Source organism: Acinonyx jubatus, chromosome X (assembly GCF_027475565.1).
Source record: "Acinonyx jubatus isolate Ajub_Pintada_27869175 chromosome X, VMU_Ajub_asm_v1.0, whole genome shotgun sequence".
Taxonomy (NCBI): Eukaryota; Metazoa; Chordata; class Mammalia; order Carnivora; family Felidae; genus Acinonyx; species Acinonyx jubatus.
This window is the reverse complement of record NC_069389.1, coordinates 41,921,989-41,940,806: the sequence shown is the minus strand read 5'-3', so window position 1 is coordinate 41,940,806 and position 18,818 is coordinate 41,921,989. Positions and strand designations below refer to the sequence as shown.

General features: G+C 53.8%; 1 protein-coding gene across 9 annotated transcripts; it reads right to left on the bottom strand.

Moving 5' to 3' along the window:
- Positions 1 to 199: 199 nt before the first annotated feature.
- CCDC120 (coiled-coil domain containing 120) lies at positions 200 to 14,785 on the bottom strand. Of its 9 annotated transcripts, XM_053202298.1 has the most exons (12): positions 14,383 to 14,785; positions 10,458 to 10,540; positions 10,182 to 10,323; positions 6,830 to 6,929; positions 6,566 to 6,656; positions 6,287 to 6,420; positions 5,477 to 5,617; positions 4,798 to 5,092; positions 4,378 to 4,440; positions 3,927 to 4,101; positions 3,698 to 3,796; positions 200 to 2,756 (listed from the first exon to the last, which is right to left on the bottom strand). In XM_053202298.1, the coding sequence occupies exons 5-12, from the start codon at positions 6,612 to 6,614 to the stop codon at positions 1,820 to 1,822; spliced, it is 1,893 nt and encodes a 630-aa protein (XP_053058273.1). In that variant the 5' UTR covers positions 6,615 to 6,656; positions 6,830 to 6,929; positions 10,182 to 10,323; positions 10,458 to 10,540; positions 14,383 to 14,785; the 3' UTR covers positions 200 to 1,819. The 9 variants fall into 9 exon arrangements, with proteins under 9 accessions (XP_053058273.1, XP_053058272.1, XP_053058274.1 ...); XM_053202297.1 differs by having other exon boundaries at positions 10,182 to 10,540; XM_053202299.1 differs by lacking the exon at positions 10,458 to 10,540.
- Between the last annotated feature and the right edge of the window lie 4,033 nt (positions 14,786 to 18,818).

Below are 18,818 nucleotides of genomic sequence, written 5' to 3'. Positions count from 1 at the left end.
GGGCAGGCCAGCAATCTGAGTGCAGACAGGAAGACATGTGACCCCACATCACAGCAAGAAAAGCCAAAGTAGATGGTATTATCATGGGCTGTTTCCAGTGTTCTATTTCTTATCACATGGAGTCATAAAAATATATTATCTGGTCTTAACTACAGGTGTGGGCCCCCAAGGCAAGGCAGACAGAGGAGTAACACATGGGTTCAGTTTACACATTTATTATAGAAATCCCCTTCCAGTGTGGGTAGTGTCTTGGGCCCAGGTCCATTGGTAGAAAAAGAAAAGTTTAACACCAGGTAAAGGAGGTAGGGGGACCCCCAGCTCCAGAAAGTCACAGATAGGTATCATAGAAAACACAGCTTGTATAGATTTAAAAAGTGGTGGATGGAACGAAAGCCAAGGAAGACGTGACGTAGCCTGTGGCCAGACGTCACCTGAGGATTTTACTGGCATCCACCAGATGCCAGATTCCACCACCGCAGCATCCCAGGACAACACACCCGATGGCTCTGCCCTCTGGCCCCTCCTGCAGGGCTTCCTGACTGGGGATAGATAGGGCAGAGGCTGCCACAAAACGCTGGGCCATCTAGTCCTGTGGGCAGAGGCAGCGGGCACAGACAGGCAGACAGGGACTGGGGCTCCTTCAGGCACCCCTGGGGGCAGGAAAATGAACCCAAGCCCCCTACCCAGACTTCAGTCTTTCCAATTGCAGGCAGAGAGCCCACCTCCCCAATAACTGCCCTGGTGGGGGGTGGCAGGGGGTTCTGTTCACACCAGAGTCTCCTGGCTGCCCCAAACAGGGCCCTGAGACCCTATATGATCCGTTTTGTGGAGGGGGTTCCTGAATGGAACAGGCTGGGCACGGGGACAGGAATGAGCCCAACCAGGACGAGATCACAGTTTCCCTTTTATAAAACGTCTAGCGTTGGGGGAAGACAGCGAATATCTAAATCACAACTGTAAACAGAAATGGAAGAAGGGGCTCGGAGTCCCCATTACACCATCCTCCCTCTTTTACGCTGGCTGAGGGCCCCAGTTCCCAGCACAGTGTGAGAGGGGAAACAGGGTGTCAGACACCTTCGTGGGTCCACAAGGTGCCAGGGGCCTTGGAAGATCAGGTTCGGCACCCCCCAGGACTGAGAGCAACCACACCCCAGGGTTCAGCGAGGTCAGCTGTGTGCTCCCCAGACTAAAGCCATGCCCAGGCCAACAAGGAGCATATCAGAAGGGGTCAGACCAGTGTCCCCGGGGTCTGGGGGTCAGAACTGGAGGACTGCTCCCCCTCTAGCGTCAGGTCACTTAAACGAGCGCTCAGCTCCGGAGCGTACAGGAAGTCCGCGTAGTATCTTTAGAAGGGGTAGCAGGAATCCAGACAGGGTGGCAAGATAGAGGAGAGAGGAAAAGACAAACAAGACACAGAAAGAGAGGAAAAGAAGCTCGTTAAAGAGGCGGAGGCAGACACAGGAGAGTATGTCTGGGCTTGCAAGCATGGGGAGCACGGCAAAAAGGAAGAAGAGAAAAACGAGGGGCCCGGGAGGCCCTTCCTCCCAGCACCCTGCTTTCAAGGCTCATTTTCAGCTGACATGCACTGTTTTGTTCCAATATTACAATTCTTCTATGGCTTGGTGGAAAATTGCTGCTGCCAGGGCCCAAGACACCCCTCTCCACCAAGCCCCCGCGGACTCATGCAGGTTAGGCAGGGCCTCATGACCCTGTGCTGAGGCCGCAGCTAGTTCTCTCGTGGTCTGAGTCATTAGCTACCATGACTGGCTGCTCCCCAGCCTGGACACCTTTGCCATCTGCCTCCAGAGACCCCTACCCATCAGTAAAAGCACCCCCCATACCTGCCGGAGACAGGGGGTGCCGTGAAACTCCTCGAGTGCGGGAGTGGCGCCTGGCTGGGGGCCCCATACAGCGCCTGGCCCACCTCATAGCAGCGGGCATGGAGGAAGGGTGGGTGTTGCGGGCCCATGTGGGGGGGAACAGGCCGGCGCTGGGGCCCGGCGGCCAGTCCCGAGTTGCGGATGTACCAGTCCCGCAGCCCCTCCAGGGCAAGGTTCTTATGACCACTGCGCTCACCAGCCGGGGGGATACGGGTGGGCGGGGGCATCCACAGCAGAGGGTTGGGATGCACCTCTGGACCCTCGGTGGCCTCCAGGGGCAGGCCACAGGGCTTGGTGCGGGTAGCACGGGTGTGGGGATCCTTGCTGCGGAGGAGGGGGCTGCTGCCGTCAGCTGCATATACAGGTGGTGGACCTGGAAGCATGGTGAGGAGCCCATCCCGGCGGGAGAGGGGTCCCGGGACCTCAGCCGCAGGCAGCAGCTCCCCCCAGCCTGCCCCACCACCACTGCGGGGCAGGCCCCGGTCCAGGGAATAGTCCAAGAGGAAGTCCCCACACACAGGTGGGAGCCGGGGGGCCCCTCGGGAGGCAGGGGCAGCTGAGCTAGGCCGGGCAGCCCGGGGAGGGTCTGGGGGGCCAGATGTGCGGGAGGAGAAGGCAGGGGTTGGTTGGGGGCGCTCGTACAGCACCTCACTGCTCTTGCAGACCGGGGGGCCAGCGGCAGGGGGAGCCAGAGGCGCTGGCGGGGAACCAGCTCCCCCGCCAGCCGCCCGGTCCACAAGCAGGGCTTCAGAGCTGTTGCTGCGGCGGGTGCGGGCTGCAAAGAGGGAGGCACGGTCGGAGGCCGGGTCCGCCCGGGGGAAGCCCATCTGGGAGTCCTGGCTGCCGGACCACTGGCGAGAATGGAGGCCTTCGGGTCTGGGAACGCAGAGGTGGGGGTGACAAGAGTAGGGTCAGAAATATCAGGCCAAGTGCCCACCGTACTTCAACCCTTCCTGAGCCTTCAACTTGCACCAAAGGGACCCAGGATTAGGAACCATGAGTATAAAGGTGTTAGGTAGTGGCGTGTAAAAGACAGCAGAGGTTCTGTCTGACGCTGGGGGGGTGGAGGGACTGAAGACATATGGGGGGTATCAGCGCCAACGCCAAGGGAGATGCCTGTGGCAGGGGCAGGGGAGTGCTGGAGAGGAAGTACTAGCAGAGGAAGGCCAGCAGAGGGCTCCTCCCAACACACGTGACCCTCAGCCCTACTACCATGTGTCTCATAGCCCCCCACCGCCTCCACGATGGGGTGCTGATCCTTGGGTCCAGAATTCAACTTCCTGAACTCTGTCCCCCCCATGTGTATGAACCACCCGAAACTATCATCCCAACAGCCACCGGTCACAGGATACAAGTGCCATAAGGACCCGGACTTTGTTTTGTTCACAGCCTTGGAGAAGCAGGCACTTGGCAAGTATTTAAGAAGCACAAGGGTACAGTGTTTAAAAGCACAGACTCTAGAGTCAGACTTGCCTGGGTTCAAACACCAGGTCTTCAGTTTACTAATAAGTCACTTAACCTCTCTGTGCCTCAGTTTCCTCATCTGTAAAATGGGATCAGCAATAGCACCTATTGGAAAGCATGGATTCCCAGCAGATGGTAGATGCTCAGTACATGTTAACCAGAACTTACTGTGCCTACAGTGTCTTTCAGAGGCAGGTATTATGCCCACTTCGCAGATGAGGAGCAAAGATTCAAAGAGAAATGACTTAACCAAAATACACCTTTCAAAGCCCAGCCTCTTTGATAATGCTCTCATAGTTAGAGCTAACAGTTCCTTCCTCTAGTCCTCGAACCCACCCTCACAGTCCCCTTACTTGCAGAGCTGGGGGCCAGCGCCCCGGGTGAGGACAGGGGTGGCAGGCACACTTCGCCCCTCAAAACTGGAGGCACTCCTGGGCAGCGAGCGTGTGGGGCTAGACAGAGATGGGCAGGCCCAGGTCAGGGGCCAGGTTAGAGACCATACCCACCAGCAGGCCCTCCTGCCAGCCCCAGGCTCAGGATCCTGCTCCTGGTTCCTGGGGGAAGGATGGGGCTCACCCTCACCTGGTGGGGCTGGCCACAGAGTTCCGCCGGCTCTTCAAATCCCCATAAAGATCTGATGGCGGTGGTTTCCATGGGGTTCGCCGCTCAGGGCTGCCCCCCGACACTGTCCGCAGTTGGTCCCAGGCTTTGGGCGGCGAGGGGCGCTCAGCCAGAGGGAAGCAGCTGCGGGGCTCCTCTGAGAGGAAGGCAGAAAGTGGGGGAGAAGTCAATGAGAGGGGGCCAGATGGGTTGCAGGCAAAGCAAAGGGCAGGAGCCAGGGAGACAGGCAGTGGCAGCGGGCTGGGCAGGGGCTAATACATGGGGCTGGAACTGGGGCTGATGAGCTGGGCAAGGTGACGCAAGAAAGACAGGGGCCCCATGAGAGGATGGGGCATGGCTGAGATGGGGATGAAGGGGGGGGGGGCTGAGCATCAAAGGATGGATGGGTCTGTGGGGGGACAGAGGTCCTCACCATTATCATGGCTGGCTCCAGACTCTGACAGGGAGCTGCTCTCGGAGTGCAGAACTACGTCCTCTATAGGTGAGAAGGGGGAGACCCAGGCCTATCAATACAAGGCCTGGGTGCCATCCCCTTACACCACTGGATGGTCTCCTCCCTGCCCTGTTCCTTCCCAATAACCCACCTTCACCTGAGTCCAAGACCACCTGAGGCTCGGCTCCTCGTTCTCCTGGTGCCATGTGGTCTAGTTCCCAGCGGCCCCACCCATGCTGTGGAGCCAGTTCATCACAACTCCTCTTACAAGTCAGGTCCCTTAAGATCCACCTCGCTCCCACTTTTCACTATTTACCCACCCCACCCCTACCGTGTCCCTCAGCCGATGCCACGCTCTGCATTCACCATGGGGGCCGGGGGCAATGGGGCCCGGCTCACCTTGGCTGAGCTGAGCGAGGCGCGTGCCCAGGCAGACTCCTTGGGCCGTGATAACTGCCCCTGTGGACAGGGGTAGGGGCTGCGGCGGTGGGAGCACCGGGAGGCCAAGGCGGGCCCGGAGGTCCCCAAGCTGTTCCTCCAGCTCGTGCAGCCTCCGCAGCGCGTCTGCCTGGACCTGGCGCCGGCGCCGGCGCTGCTCGATGCTCAGCTCAGGGGCCAAGGCCAGGCGGCGGGCGGCGGCCGCAATCTGCTGCTGCACAGACACCTCACGCTCCAGCGCCTCAAGAGCCAGCTCCTGTGGGACCCACCCAAGAGGGTGGGACAGGACCAAATGTTGGAAATGGCCGAGCACAGGGACCACTGCGGGCACAGCCTGTCTCCACTTGAGGTGGGGGAGGGGGGCGGTGCTATTCTAGGGTGGAGCTCATTTCTTCTGCAGGCAGGGCCTGTCTCGATTAAGAGACTAGACATATTCATTTTCCTGAGGGTGAGAGGCTTATCACGGACGAGGACCAGCATCCTCCCTCAGAGCCAGAACCCACCTCCCTCAAGTCATTCCCTCCTCACCTCAGCCTCTCCCTCCCCTGGATGCAACCCCAGCCCTGCCTGGCTTCCTCTAGGCTCCTCTTCCTCTGCACCCGTCCCACCCCCATCTTGCTCTCCAAGCCCATCTGTTCACCTCAGCAGGGCACAAGGAGTGGTGTGCTGGGTTGGGGTGCAGCGGAGGGTAGGCTCGGGCCGCAGGGGGCCGCCGGCGGACCAACTGGGGCCGTTCACCAGGCTCCAGCGGGCACTCGGGGGGCAGCTGGCCAGTCAGCTCCTGGTGGGGGCAGGGGTCAGAGACTACCAAGGGTTAGCTGGGGGAATGGGGCAAAGCAATAACGACTCCTGAAGCTACAGGTGTCCTACTAAGAGCGCAGTGATGCTGAGCACACCATGCCTATTACTTCTCTCCCCCTTCCCAATTCTCCACCAGACAGGTATGCTGTGTGCTCTCAGCCCCTTGGTGGCCCAAATCCCTGGGGCAGTGGGCATGGGAGGTAGGGGGACCTGCTTTGGAATCCAGAATTTCTTATTTTTTGTAAACGTGACACAGTCTACATACTGCATGATACGTAACACCCCCCTCAGGGCCTGGGGCTGCGTGCTCTGAACCACACGATCATTTCTGGCAAATTGTGTAGACGTTCACACCAAGAGGAATAAATCAAAACTAAAACTCACCCCTTGTCAGTTCAGGTCGGGTTTTACTGCCAGATTTTGGAAATAGCCATTATTTTTGAGGCATTTTGGATTTCAAATTGCTGATAGGGAACTGCAGGCCTGCACTGCCATATTTTACCGATTTGAAGATGTCTAAGTTGAGTTTTGAGAAGCTACAAGGTGACAGGGAATCTACAGCTCAGACAGGTGGCTCAGCACCTACCTAGTGGCCCCGTCTCCTCACCGCCGCCCCACCCACCAGGCACTCTTAGGGCCAGGCTCTCACCGCCTCCTGGAGACACACTTTGCGGAGCTCCTGAAGTTTCAGGCTCAGGGCCTCCTGTAGGGCCCGCTGCCGGTCGAGCAGCCCCCGCAGACGCTCTGACTTCATCTGGGGGACAGCTTCTCCAAACAGGGCAGCTGGACACAGAAGGAGCAAAGTTCAGAGCAAAGATCAGCCAGGGCACCCTGGCACAGCTGTGGGGCCAGGGACCAACCCTTTCCAAGTAGGCAGGTGGTGACTCAGAGCAGGGGAAGAGGCAGAAAAGGGGAACAAGCCAGCTACCTGAGGCATTGAAGGTGGGAGAGCTGATCAGCTGACCTTTGACTTCCATCCTGGTGCTGTCGAGAGGCCGTGGCTGATGGCTGGACAAGGCCTGGCGGTAACGCACAGGGGCCATTAAGGAAGTATATTCTGTGTTCCCCAGCCCCTGCCCCTACCCAACTTCCCACACCCCAGCTGGGAAGAAGGGGGACCCTGACCCCACCCGCCTGATTGACCTGCCCTCTCAGAAATCTGTCAGTGTCCGGACCCACTTGGCCCTGGTACCTTGGTTCCCTTCCCATTGAGTGGGAGCACAGCAAGCGGGGAGCTGGGCGGACTTACGACGCCTCCTCAGAGGTCCATGGGCCACAGTCAGGAGTCTTGCCTGGGAAGGGAGAGTTAAAGGTACAGATTCAGCCAACTATAACAACAGTGGGCATTTATTGACCACCTGGGTGCCTGGAACAGTTACCTTCCATGCCACATTTAATCTTTACAACCACCCTGTGATGGCAGTTCTGTGATTATTGCTCCCATTTTAGAGATGAAGACAGTAAGTCACAGAGGGGTGAAATAACATCCATGGTTAAGGATGTAGCAGCCTAGGCCCACCCCTCTGGCCCGACTCTCCCTCACTGGAGCTGTTCTAACTCCACTAATTCGTCATAAGCTCCCAGTCCAGTGAGCCTCAGGGCCTTTGCTCAGGCTGTGGTTGTCTGGAGTGCTCTTTTCATGTCTTGCCTCTCTGGCCCCTGGCTCTCACATTCTAGGGCTTAAATGTCACTTCCAGAGGTGGATCCCTACATTATGTCCCCTCATAACTGCTGTCCAGCAAGAGACTGAGCCTCCTTTACATATCTGCGAAGACAAGAAACATATCTGTCCTGGTTTTTTTTTGGTATCTCTGGCACTCAGAACACTTCTGAGCATGTAGCAAGTACTCAATGAATGTCTGTTGCATAAATGAAAGAATGCCAAAGTAGCCAAGCTAGGGATCTAGCCCAGATCTGTGGGTCTCTATTTGTCCCAACTCCATCTTGTGGCCTTGATGCAGCAGGGGAGTGTTTCCTTAGCCCCAGGACCCCCCAGCCCCTCTCCCCACCCCAACCTGTCCTGTACCCAGCACAGAGAAGATGCCCTGCAGGAACTGTGATCAGAAGAGTCCATAGCTGCAGATAACAAGCCTCCTGCCTCCTGCTTCCTTCTCTGCTCCCAGACACCCTGGCTGACCACAGAACCTGCCTTGGCTGGCTGCCAGCCCTGCCCTCATCCCCTCCTCTGGAGTTTGCTCCTTCCCTCCCACATCCTGCTTGGTCCCCAGCTGGGTAGCCAGGTGACATCACCTCCCACCACCTGGCCTGACCTCAGGGGCAGGCAACTGGGAGGGCCTCATGAGGCCACAGACATCCCATACCCACCTAATCCCCAGCTTTTCATGACATGGTGGCCAGCTGTGGAGAAGACCCAGGCAACCAAGGAGGTGTGGGTTCAAGCTCCTTCCCCATCTGTACGCTGGGGGATGTGGTCGACTAGCTAATATGGTGCCACTAGTTTCTTGGCAGTCCTCCTACCGGCCCCATAGAATCTGTATGCCCTCCACAAAACAGTGGTCCTCTGTCCTCAGCCTCAGGGACAGGGATCAGTCTCTCAAGCTTTTTGCACACCCAGGCAGCAACGCATACTTTGCAGAGAGGTACTCAAATGCCCGGCCTCCAAGGTCCGACACTGCCCAGCACAGTGTGGTTTCCTTGAGGTCCCAGCTCAGCTTCCTCTGTCCCTAAGCTCCTGGGGCTCCTTCTTCCCCAACCCCCATTTGAGTTTGAGGAACTCTCCCAGGGGTCCCCTAATCCTTCCCCCACATCCCACACTGGGCTTCCTTAAGCCTGCTTTCCCTGAGAGCGCACTGCATCCTAGATCAACGGGGTCCAGACAGGAACCCCGACTCCACCCTGTAAGCCTGACCTTGGGGACATAGCTCAGGCCTGAGTCACGGGGTCACTGGGTAGGGAGACACAGGGTCAACGCCCCACACCCCCACACCCGGCTCCCAAACCTCTGCCTCCACTTGCCTCCCCTCTGCACATTTGCCTAGGGGTCCGGAACTCCCCTAGCCCCACCTGGAGATGGTGAAAAGGGGGATTCCAGCAGTCCCCTTCCCTAACGTCCCCCACACCACACCCCACACCAGCTCCTAAGTCCCGTCCCAGGAAGGGCTACAGCAGGAGAGCTGCAGAAGGTACCCCCCATACACACCCAGAGGCGGGCCCAGCAGGTTTTTCAGGTCTGCCCTTCTGACACCACAGCCGAGAAAGAAATTCCTGGCCTTAATGACTGTTTACAACCAGGACACCTCACCTGGGTGGCACCCCAACACCCTCAGTGGGACCCCCATTTCCATATCTTGTCCCAATCAGAGCACAAACTCCCAGTGTCTGGAACTGTTCCCCACACTGCCCTGGAGGCCCCCCTGCCCCCACTCTGGGTGAACAGGCTGGGGGCAGGCAGGTGCCAGGAAGTAGTTTCTCAACAGCCCAGTCTGGGCTTTGCTGGGGGGGCCAGGCCCCAGGTTGCAGGAGGGCAGATGCTCCTTCCCAGGGCAGGGGAAAGGGGGAGAGGAAGTAGGGAGGACAGTGGAGAAGGGGGGACTCTGGCTTCTCTTCTCCCCCAACCCTTCCCCTTGTTCATTTCCGGCAAGGAATCGGCTTCGTGCCAGCAGAGGAAATTGGGCATTTTGGGCTTTGCTCTTCCACTCGGGCCCTCCTTCTTCGCTGTACCTCTTGCACAGACTTGGCTTTCTCCCACAGGGGGCCTCAGTACACCCTAGACCCTTCTTCCCCTACCCTGCCCCTGGGCCCCCTGTTCCCAGGTGCTCACCAACGCCAGAGAGGTGCTGTGGGGTGGCCTCAAGTACCTCGATAAAATAGTTGTCTCAACCAGGCCCTGTTCCAGCTGGTAGTGGCAGTGAGCAGTGAGCCAGTGGCAGATGCCTAGGCCGCCTCCCACTAGGCAATAGCCCAGCCTACCTGGCCAGGGACTGGGCCAGCCCATACCTCTTAACCCTTGCCTGCCTGTCACCAGGGCTCAGGACACCCTTAGGGGCAGTGTCAGGGCTAGGGCCCTTCAAGGCGTTCAGCGTGGCCAAGAAGAGAGCCCAGACAGCCCTGCTCTCCCCAGTCACCTAGCAGAGAACCAAGAAAGAAGGGCTAAGGGTAGTGGGAGTGGGGCTGCCCCTGGTGCTACCCAGGTTCCCACGTCAGACCCTGCCCACCCAAGGGTATTTATGACCTTGGAGCTGGGGGACGGAGTTCTGGGGCGTTGTTAAGCACACAGGAGGCCTCAGGTGTATGTAAATCTGGCGTGTGTCTCTTGGCAGCAAGCACCACATTCCTGAGGCCCCTACCCTTTCCTCCCAGGGCAAGGCTGGGGTGGGATAAGGTCTTGGGACATCCGCCACCCTCACTGGGGTAACAGTTTCCCAAGCTGGGGACAGAGGAGGTCAACTTTTCCCAGGAAAAACAGGGTCTCAAGACCCGACCACCTTCTGCACCTCCGGAAGAAATCATCCCAGCAAACTGACAAAACACACGTTTTCACCCATCCTGGTTGCTACGAACCTGGGAGAATGACACAGACCCACCTCTTCATAGCCAGCTTGCCGATGAGGAAGCTGGGGCTTGGACAGGTGAAGAGGTCTGATTCTGATCACAGAGGCGTTAAGAGCGGGTGGACTCAGAACTCAGGGGGCCGGGTCCTGGGTTGGAGGCAGACAGAGGCTATTCCTGCAAGGGAGGAGGAGTGGGGAGGGGGCTCATGCTTCTTCACATCCAGGCTGGCTCTCCCCCACTCCTCCCCCGTGGGCATTTCTGGCCAGGAGTCAAGGAAATTGAGGGCTCTGGCCTGCCCCGGCACATACCACACATCCTGTGCTCCATTTGGGACCATCTGCTCTGTGACCTCAGGGCCCAAGCCCAACCCGGGCCCCTGCAGCAGCCCATGCTGTGATGTGAAAGAGCAGAGTGAGGAAACCTCCCTCCCCACTTGGCAGGTGGGCCAAGCCTGGAGGGGAGCTCTGTATCAGCAACAACGCCCTGCCCCACACACATGCTATTGAGGCCTCCCATCACCCTTCCCACCTTTCTTCCTGGGGGTGAGATTTCCGGCAAGGGACACAAAGGCCCCTTTCATCCACCCCCCTTTCTCCCTGCTTCACTGTTTAGGGCTGGTGGAGGCAGCAGCCATAAGGTAGGTGGCTGGGTGTTGACGGGGAGTGTCCCCTCAGCTGTGGCCTCTCCTGCCTCTTGGCGGACACCAAGAATGTTGGGAAGAAGGACAGTTCTAAAACCAGAGCTGAGAGGGACAAGGGTATCTAGCTGGCAATGTAGAATGAATAGCAAGGCCTAGGTTTCCTCATCTGTAAAATGGGTAAACAATGGTTACATAGCCAACAAAGCCAGAGTCACTTTGGAAGGCATTTCAAAGTACAAGGAAACTCACATCACGTCATTAATGACAGATGATAACAACAAGAATAAACTCATGCAGAGGTGGCCTGGTGCAGGAGTAAGGAGGGGAAAGCAGGTAACTGGGCCTCTTGGGCCAGGCAGACAGGCGGGGCAGAATCACCCGCACACATCGTTGCCCTGGTCCACGACTTCTAACAGCCTGGAAGATGGCCAACCTCTAGGCCCTACCCCAGCCAGGACCTGAACCTCATGTGGCCTCATGTAGGGGTAGCAAGTGGTAACTCTGGGATTCAACCCTGCTCTGCCACTTATGTCTGTGTGACTGCTTGGACAAGTCACTTATCCTCTCTGTGCCTCAATGTCCTCATGTGTAAAATGGGGATCATAACAACAGTATGGACTTCACAGGATTGTTGTGAGCATGACTTGAATTAATACACTTAAAACTTGCTTAGGACAGTAACTGGCCCTTGGTAAGTGTTTGATGTGTGTTGGCTGCCACAATTAAATTTTTTTCAATGTTTATTTATTCTTGAGAGAGAGAGAGAGAGAGCACAGGAAAGGGGCAGAGAGAGACACAGAATCCGAAGCAGGCTCCAGGCTCAGAGCTATCAGCACAGAGCCCAACACGGGACTCGAACCCACGAACCATGAGATCATGACCTGAGCCAACGTCTGATGCCTAATCGACTAAGTCACTCAGGTGCCCTAACTGTCATAATTACAACTATTCCTCTCAATCCAAACTCAGCAATCAAATGTGTGTGTGTGTCTGTGTGTCTGTGCATATTTTTTTGAGACCAAGCTGGTATCCCTGTGCTGTACCTGATAAATTTGAAGCAGAGCTGTTGTTCGTCAAATAAATGTGTCCAAATTCTCACTATCCAAAATCAAGAACTAAATGTATTCAGATGCACTGGTGAGACAGAGCTCGTATCCCTCAGCCTCCAAACCCTCCCTACCTGCTACCCAGACATGGAACCCTCCCTATCAATCCAGGCATATTTGAAACAGAGTTGTTTTCCCTCATTATCTGACTTCTCCCTACTCAACATCAAAAATGCAGGAACCAAACATCTTCAGATCAATTCTCTGAACACTCACTATCCATATACAGGAGCTGAATGGATCTGGATGCACTTTTGAGATAGAGCTGGCACCCACTACTCTCTGAGCTTTCCTTACGAGGCAAGATGCAGGAACCAAATATATTCACACAACACGGTATTCTTACTATCCCAACTCTTGCCACTGGAGCTCAGGGAAATGAATCTATTTGAATATATTTTTTAGTTGGGGCCATTGTCCCTCACCTCCCCGCTCACTGTGTAAAGTGCAAAACCAAAAAACCTCCAGATAACCTGGTATCTTTTACTGTCTGAACTACCCAAGCTCTCCCTCTCAGAAGTCAGGTGCCAAACAGACACTGGGACAATGAAGGATGCTTGTGTTGTTATTAATAGGTTTGGATAAATGTTTTAGATGAATGAGATGGGTCTAGTATCTCATTATTCAAAATCTCACTACTCTATGACAAATGGAGGAAACAAAACATAACTGAATTAACACGTTATCTTCTCACTCTCCACATTCTCCCTGCCTGTCCTCAGAATCAAGGAGATTCAGAGAGAGAACCTCGTATTGTTCTTGTGGTTGTTATTGTCACTATTGGATAGGCCTGATTCTAACACCCAGTGACCACCCCCTACACACACACGCCCCACAGAGGTGGGATGGATTTAGCACCAAAATTTGTATTGTGTACAGCCAAGAGAAGGGGGATAAACCCCCCACCCCCACTCCCAACACCCTCCCCACGAAGCCCTGAAGCCTCTGGCCTGGAATGGACTTTTTCCAGATCATGCACACCCAGGATTGAGACTAGAAGATGGGGTAACATGACACAGAAGATTCACACACACTCCTGAGTCCCCCACCCGTCTATGTTTGCTTGCCACCCGCCCCACCTGGACATGGGACAGCCCCCAACCTAGCAAGGCTGGAAACATGATCCAGACCACACAGACTCCCAGAGTCACTGAATAATTTAGGGTGTTCTTTCACACTCGGGGAGGGTGGGGGGCATAGGAACAGTTCCATGCTCTCCCGGGGCAGGGAGACAAATGCAAGCTCTGTGTGAGATCACTGGGTGGGGGTGAGGGACATCACATATGAAAACCCTCTTAGCCACACAGGGCCCACAAGGCTGCTTGCTCTTGCTCATGCTGAGAGAAGCATTTGGGATGAACTTGAGATCATGGGAACAGCAGAATCTCCAAGTTCAGGGGCAGGGTATAATGGGACCCCAGTTCTTTTAGGCTCAGAGGAGATGGAAAGTGGGTGTTAGGAAAAGAGAGCTCTGAACAGGGTGGAGGGGCAAGGTAAGGGGTAGAACAGGGGTCTGGGGTTGGGACAGAAAGGGAGAGGGCAGGAAGGGGTGTAGGAGACAAGACAGAACCAGAGTCATTGGAGGATGGAGGTTGGGAGGAAGGACAGAGAAAGAGCCAAGACACTGGCCAGGGGATGGGATGGAGGTTCAGAAGAAGGGTAAGAGAAAAAGTAGGGGGCAGCAAGGAACAAAAGAGAAGAGCAAGGCAGGGTCAGTATAGAATAATCAGAAGACATGATGAAGGACAGGCCAAGACACCAGTCAAGGTAGGGGAGAGGGAAAAAGGGCAGGTTCAGGATGGAGGTAAGGAGCAGGAAAAGACTGGAACAGAAGAAGTATAGGCATGAGGACAGTGATGGGACAAGAGAAAACAGGAGACAACAGCATAGGGCTGGGGGCAGGGACAGGGCAGTTAACAGGGGTATGGCCTAAAGGGGGTGGGCCAGGATGGAGATGGGGAGTCAGGAGGGGACCAGGATAGTACAGATGGGGAGAAAGTTTAGAAATCAGAGGTCAGGAATCTGGACAGACCTGAATTAGACTGCAGTGAGGGGGGCAGGACATGAATGGAAGGGGTTCAGGGACAAGAGTTTAGGGAACTGACGTGTCAAGCATCAGGACAGAAATCAGGATGATCAGGACAAAGCAAGATGAGCTTCAGGAATGGAACAGGGTCAAGCCAAGGATCCTGAGAAAAGAACTGGGTGGGGTTTGGGGTCAGGACTAGGTTTAGGGGAACAAAATAGGGATTGAGGATCACGCCAGGCCTAAACATGGTTAGGTCAGGGGTCAGAGCGGAGGTACTGGGGCCAAGACTGGCCAGAGCTTGAGGTTAAGAAAAGATGTAGTCAGGTCAGGTAGGGGTCGGGAGTGAGACCACAGGGTCAGAGATCGCGGGTGCGCACGCAGGTACAGCCCCTGCCGGCGTTTCCGGGCCCTCACCCCGCCCTGTCTCCTCCCTTCCTCTCCAAGCGGGCGTTACTCACCGAGGGTCCCCGTCCCGCGATGTAGGCGGGGTCGCTGTAGGCCAGGAGGGGTGGTGGGTGCGCCCCTCCCTCGCCGCCCCCCCCCCCCGCTCGTCCCCGGCCTCGCGTCTACTCCCCTTCCGCGCCCTGCCCGTGGGCCGCGTTTGGCCGCGCGACTGTTAGCAGTGGGGGCCACACGGGGGGCGCGGGGAGGGTAGGAGAGGCGCGGGGACTCGGCCGCGGGCGGTGGACCCCAGCCCCCCACCTTCACCTCGGGTCCGTCCGCTGCCGGCGGCACCAACACCGCCGCCGCTGAGCGCGAGCCTGGGGGGAGGCGGGGGGACGGGGGCGGGGCGCAAGACCACAGCAGCGGCGGAGACCAAGTGCGCAGGCGCCAGTTTGGGTCTTCGATTTTCCTGCCCTGGGAGCGCCAGGAGTGAACCAGCTGGGAGCGCGTGCGCACACGCTTTCTCGAGGGCGGTGAAGCGCTCCTGTACTGAGGCCACGCCCCCTCGGTGATCAGACTGGAACCCCTCACCCCAAGTCACCCCCGAATGGACCCCCAAGCAGGACCCCAAATTGCCTTCTATCAGCCACCACACACTTCTAAACTCTTCTAAACTTCTGTGTCCCCAAACCACCCTCCATCATCCCTCAAAATGTATCCCCAAACTATTGCTCATTGATCCCAAGCAGTACCCCCAATCCACCCTCCGTGGACTCCCAAACTTTATGAATAAACTGCCATTCACTACCCCCAACTTGTTCCCCTAAACCATCTGCAATCAGCCCTAAAACCATTAACCTCCAAAGAGCACTTCCAAATCACCCTCCCATCTACCCCCAATATGCACCCCAAACACCCCATATTGACTCCAAAGCACTCTCCATGTACCCCCTGAAGCATACTCTGCAGCCCAAAACTATACCTCCAAACCACTCACTCTTGAATTACCACTATACCCAGCCTTGTCTTTCCAATGGATCCTAATTATACCCTCAAAATGTCTTTGAAAGCCACCAAGCATAATCTCTCCAAGAACCACCAAATATACTCCAAGTCCTCTGCATTAGCTTCCTGTGGCTGCTGTGATAAATTTCCACAAACCTGGTGACTTACAACCTAAGAAATTTATCCTCTCACAGTTCTGGGGGCCAGAAGACCAAAATCAAGGTGCCAGTAGGGCTATGCTCCTCTTTCTAGGGGAGAATCTGTCACCTTCCTACATTAGCAGCTGTCAGCATTCCTTGGCCTATAACCACATCACTTGAATCTTTGCTTCCTTGGTCGCATTACTTTCCATTCTGTCTATGAGATCTGCTTCTGCTTCCCTCTTCTAAGGACGTTTATTGGGCGCCTGGGTGGCTCAGTCGGTTAAGTGTCCAACTCTTGGCTTCAGCTCAGGTCATGATCTCATGGTTCATGGGTTCAAGCCCCGCATCGGGCTCTGTGCTGACAGCGTGGAGCCTGCTTGGGATTCTCTCTCTCCCTCTTTCTCTGCCCCTCCCCTGCTTGCTCTCTCACTTTCTCTCTCAAAATAAATAAATAAACTTTAAGAAAAATTTAGGTAAGGACACTTGTTATTACAGCTAGGGTCCCCTTAATAATGCAGGATAATTTCCCCATCTCAAAATCCTTACCTTAATCATATCTGAAAACCGCAAAGTCCTTTTTCTTTTTCTTTTTTGCCATCTAAGGTATACTCACATGTTCCAGGAATTAGGATGTGCATATCTTTTGGGCGGCATCATTCACCCTTTGATTCCCAAAGTTATACATCTACCCCACATGCAAAACACATGTACCTCATCCCAATACCCCCAAAGGTTTGAACCATTACAGCATCAACTCAACTTCAAAATCTCACTTTAATTTTATCAGCTCAAAGGTTCCAAACCTCATCATCTAAATCAGGTATAAGTGAGACTCTGGGTATGATCCAACCTAAGGCAACATTCCTCTCCATCTCTGGGCCTGTGAAACTAGAAAACAAGTTATCTATTCCCAAAACACAATGGTGGGACAGACATGAAATAAGAGTTAAAGCCATTCCTATTCCAAAAGGGGGGAAATGGAAGGAAAAAAAGGTGTCACTGGTCCTGAGTAATTTTGAAATGCAGCAGGGCAAATTCCACTAGGTTTCAAGGCCTGGGAATAATCCGCTATGGCTTGAAGTTCCACCTCTGGGCCCACAGCTCTGCCCTCAAAGTCATTCTTCCCTTCTTTTGAAGAGTAGTATATGTTTGCTGCTGAGTAGTTTCACCCTGTATCTTTCTGGTAGAATTTTGGGAGCCCAACATCCTTCCTTCATTTCACGTATTTCTGTTTCTTTCAAGCCGACCAGGCAGTGTTTCTGGCAATATAACCTTCATTCTCAAAAATTTTGTGGGTCTTCCATGGAAGTCACAGGAATTCACACCATTAGACAAGAGGGTCCTCAAAAGATCTTCCATGGAAAATCCCATCTCTATTCCTGACTTCTGCTGAAATGGTTGGCAGGATCCATGAGGCACACACCTTATCTCTTTAGTACTAGCAAAAGGTTGTCCAGCCACATCTTTGGTTCTCTCCAGAGCATACTTTCCTGACAGCAAATCTCCTAAATTTTGTGTTTTCTGCAATCTGGACAGCCTGAGAATTTTCTAAATCATCAAAACCTGGATCCATTTTGCTTAGCAGTTCTCTCAATTTATCTCTTTCCTTTCACATGTTACTAAAATCAGCAAGAAGAATCCAGGCAGTACCTCCAACACTTCCCTTGGAAATCTCCTCAGCTAAATATCCAAGTCCATCACTTACAAGCTCTGGTTTTCACACAACAGTAGGACACAATTCAACTCCACTTTCTGTTTCTATATAATAAGGATCTCCTTTTCCCCAATTTCCAATAACATGTTGATTTCCCTCTCAGCCCTCACCAGCAGCATCTTTAACATTCATATTTCTACCAATATTCTGTTTATGATTATATATATATATATATATATATATATATATATATATATATATATACACACACACATAATTTTAAGTAGGCTTCATTCCCAGCATGGAGCCCAACATAGGGCTTGAACTCACGACCCTGATATCAAGACCTGAACGGAGATCAAGAGTCAGACGCTTAACCGACTGATCCACCCAGGTGCCCCAATATATATGTATTCTTAAGACAATGTAAGCTTTGGGGCATCTGGGTATCTCAGTTGGTAAAGCGTCTGACTCTTGGTTTCAGCTCAGGTCATGATCTCATGGTTCATGGGTTCAAGACCTGTGTCAGTCTCCACGCTGACAGTCCAGAGCCTGCTTGGGATTCTCTCTCTCTCCCTTCTCTTTCTGCCCCTCCCCTGCTTGTTTTCTCTCTCTCTCTCTCTCAAAATAAATAAATAAACTTTAAAAAAAGACAATATAAGCTTTCTCAACTATTCTCCTCACTTCCTTCTGAACCTTCACCAGCAGTGCTTTCCATGTTCGTGTTTCTACCAACAATTTCTTCAAGGCAATCCAGGATTTTTCTATCATGTACCTCAAACTTGATCCAATTCCAGCCTCTACACATGATCCAATTCCAAAGCCACTTCAATATTTTTAGGTATTTGTTACAATATGTTATGGACTGAATTGGTCCCCCATTCATATGTTGAAGCCATAACCCCTAACATGACTATATTTGGAAATAGGGCCTTTACAGAGGTAAAGTTAAATGAGGTCATAAAGGGGGCCCTGATCCAATAGGGTTGGTGTCCTTATAAGAAGAGGAAGAGACATCAGGAGCACATGCATAAAGGAGAGGTCATGTGAGGACACAAGAGGCACCTATCTGCAAGTGAGGCAGACAGTCCTCATCGGACACCAATCCATACAGCATCTTGCTCTTGGACTTCTAGCCTCCTGATCTTCAGGAAAATAAATTTCTGTTGTTTAATGCAACCAGTCTGTGGTATTGTGTTATGGTGGCTCAAGGAGACTAAGACAAAGCAGCATTCTACATCCAAGTACCAAAATCTGTGTTAGTTTCCTGTGGCTGCTTTAACTAATTACAACAAATCCCATGGCTTAAAATATAAGAGATCTAGGGGCACCTGGGTGGCTCAGTCGGTTAAGCATCCGACTTTGGCTCAGGTCATGATCTCACGGTTCATGGGTTCAAGCCCTGCATCAGGCTCTGTGCTGACAGCTTGGAGCCTGGAGCCTGCTTTGGATTCTGTGCCTCCCTCTCTCTCTGTTCCTCCCCTGCTCACACTTTGTCTGTTTGTCCCTCTCTCAAAAATAAATATTAAAAAAATTTTTAAAAATATATAAGAAATCTATTATTTCACAGTTATGGGGGCCAAAATTTCACGCAGAAAATAAATTTCACAAAGCCAAAATCAAAGTGTCTGAAGAGCTGGACTCTCTCTGCAGACTCTAGAGGAGAATCTTTTTGTTACCTCTTCCAGCTTCTGGTGGTTTCTTGCAT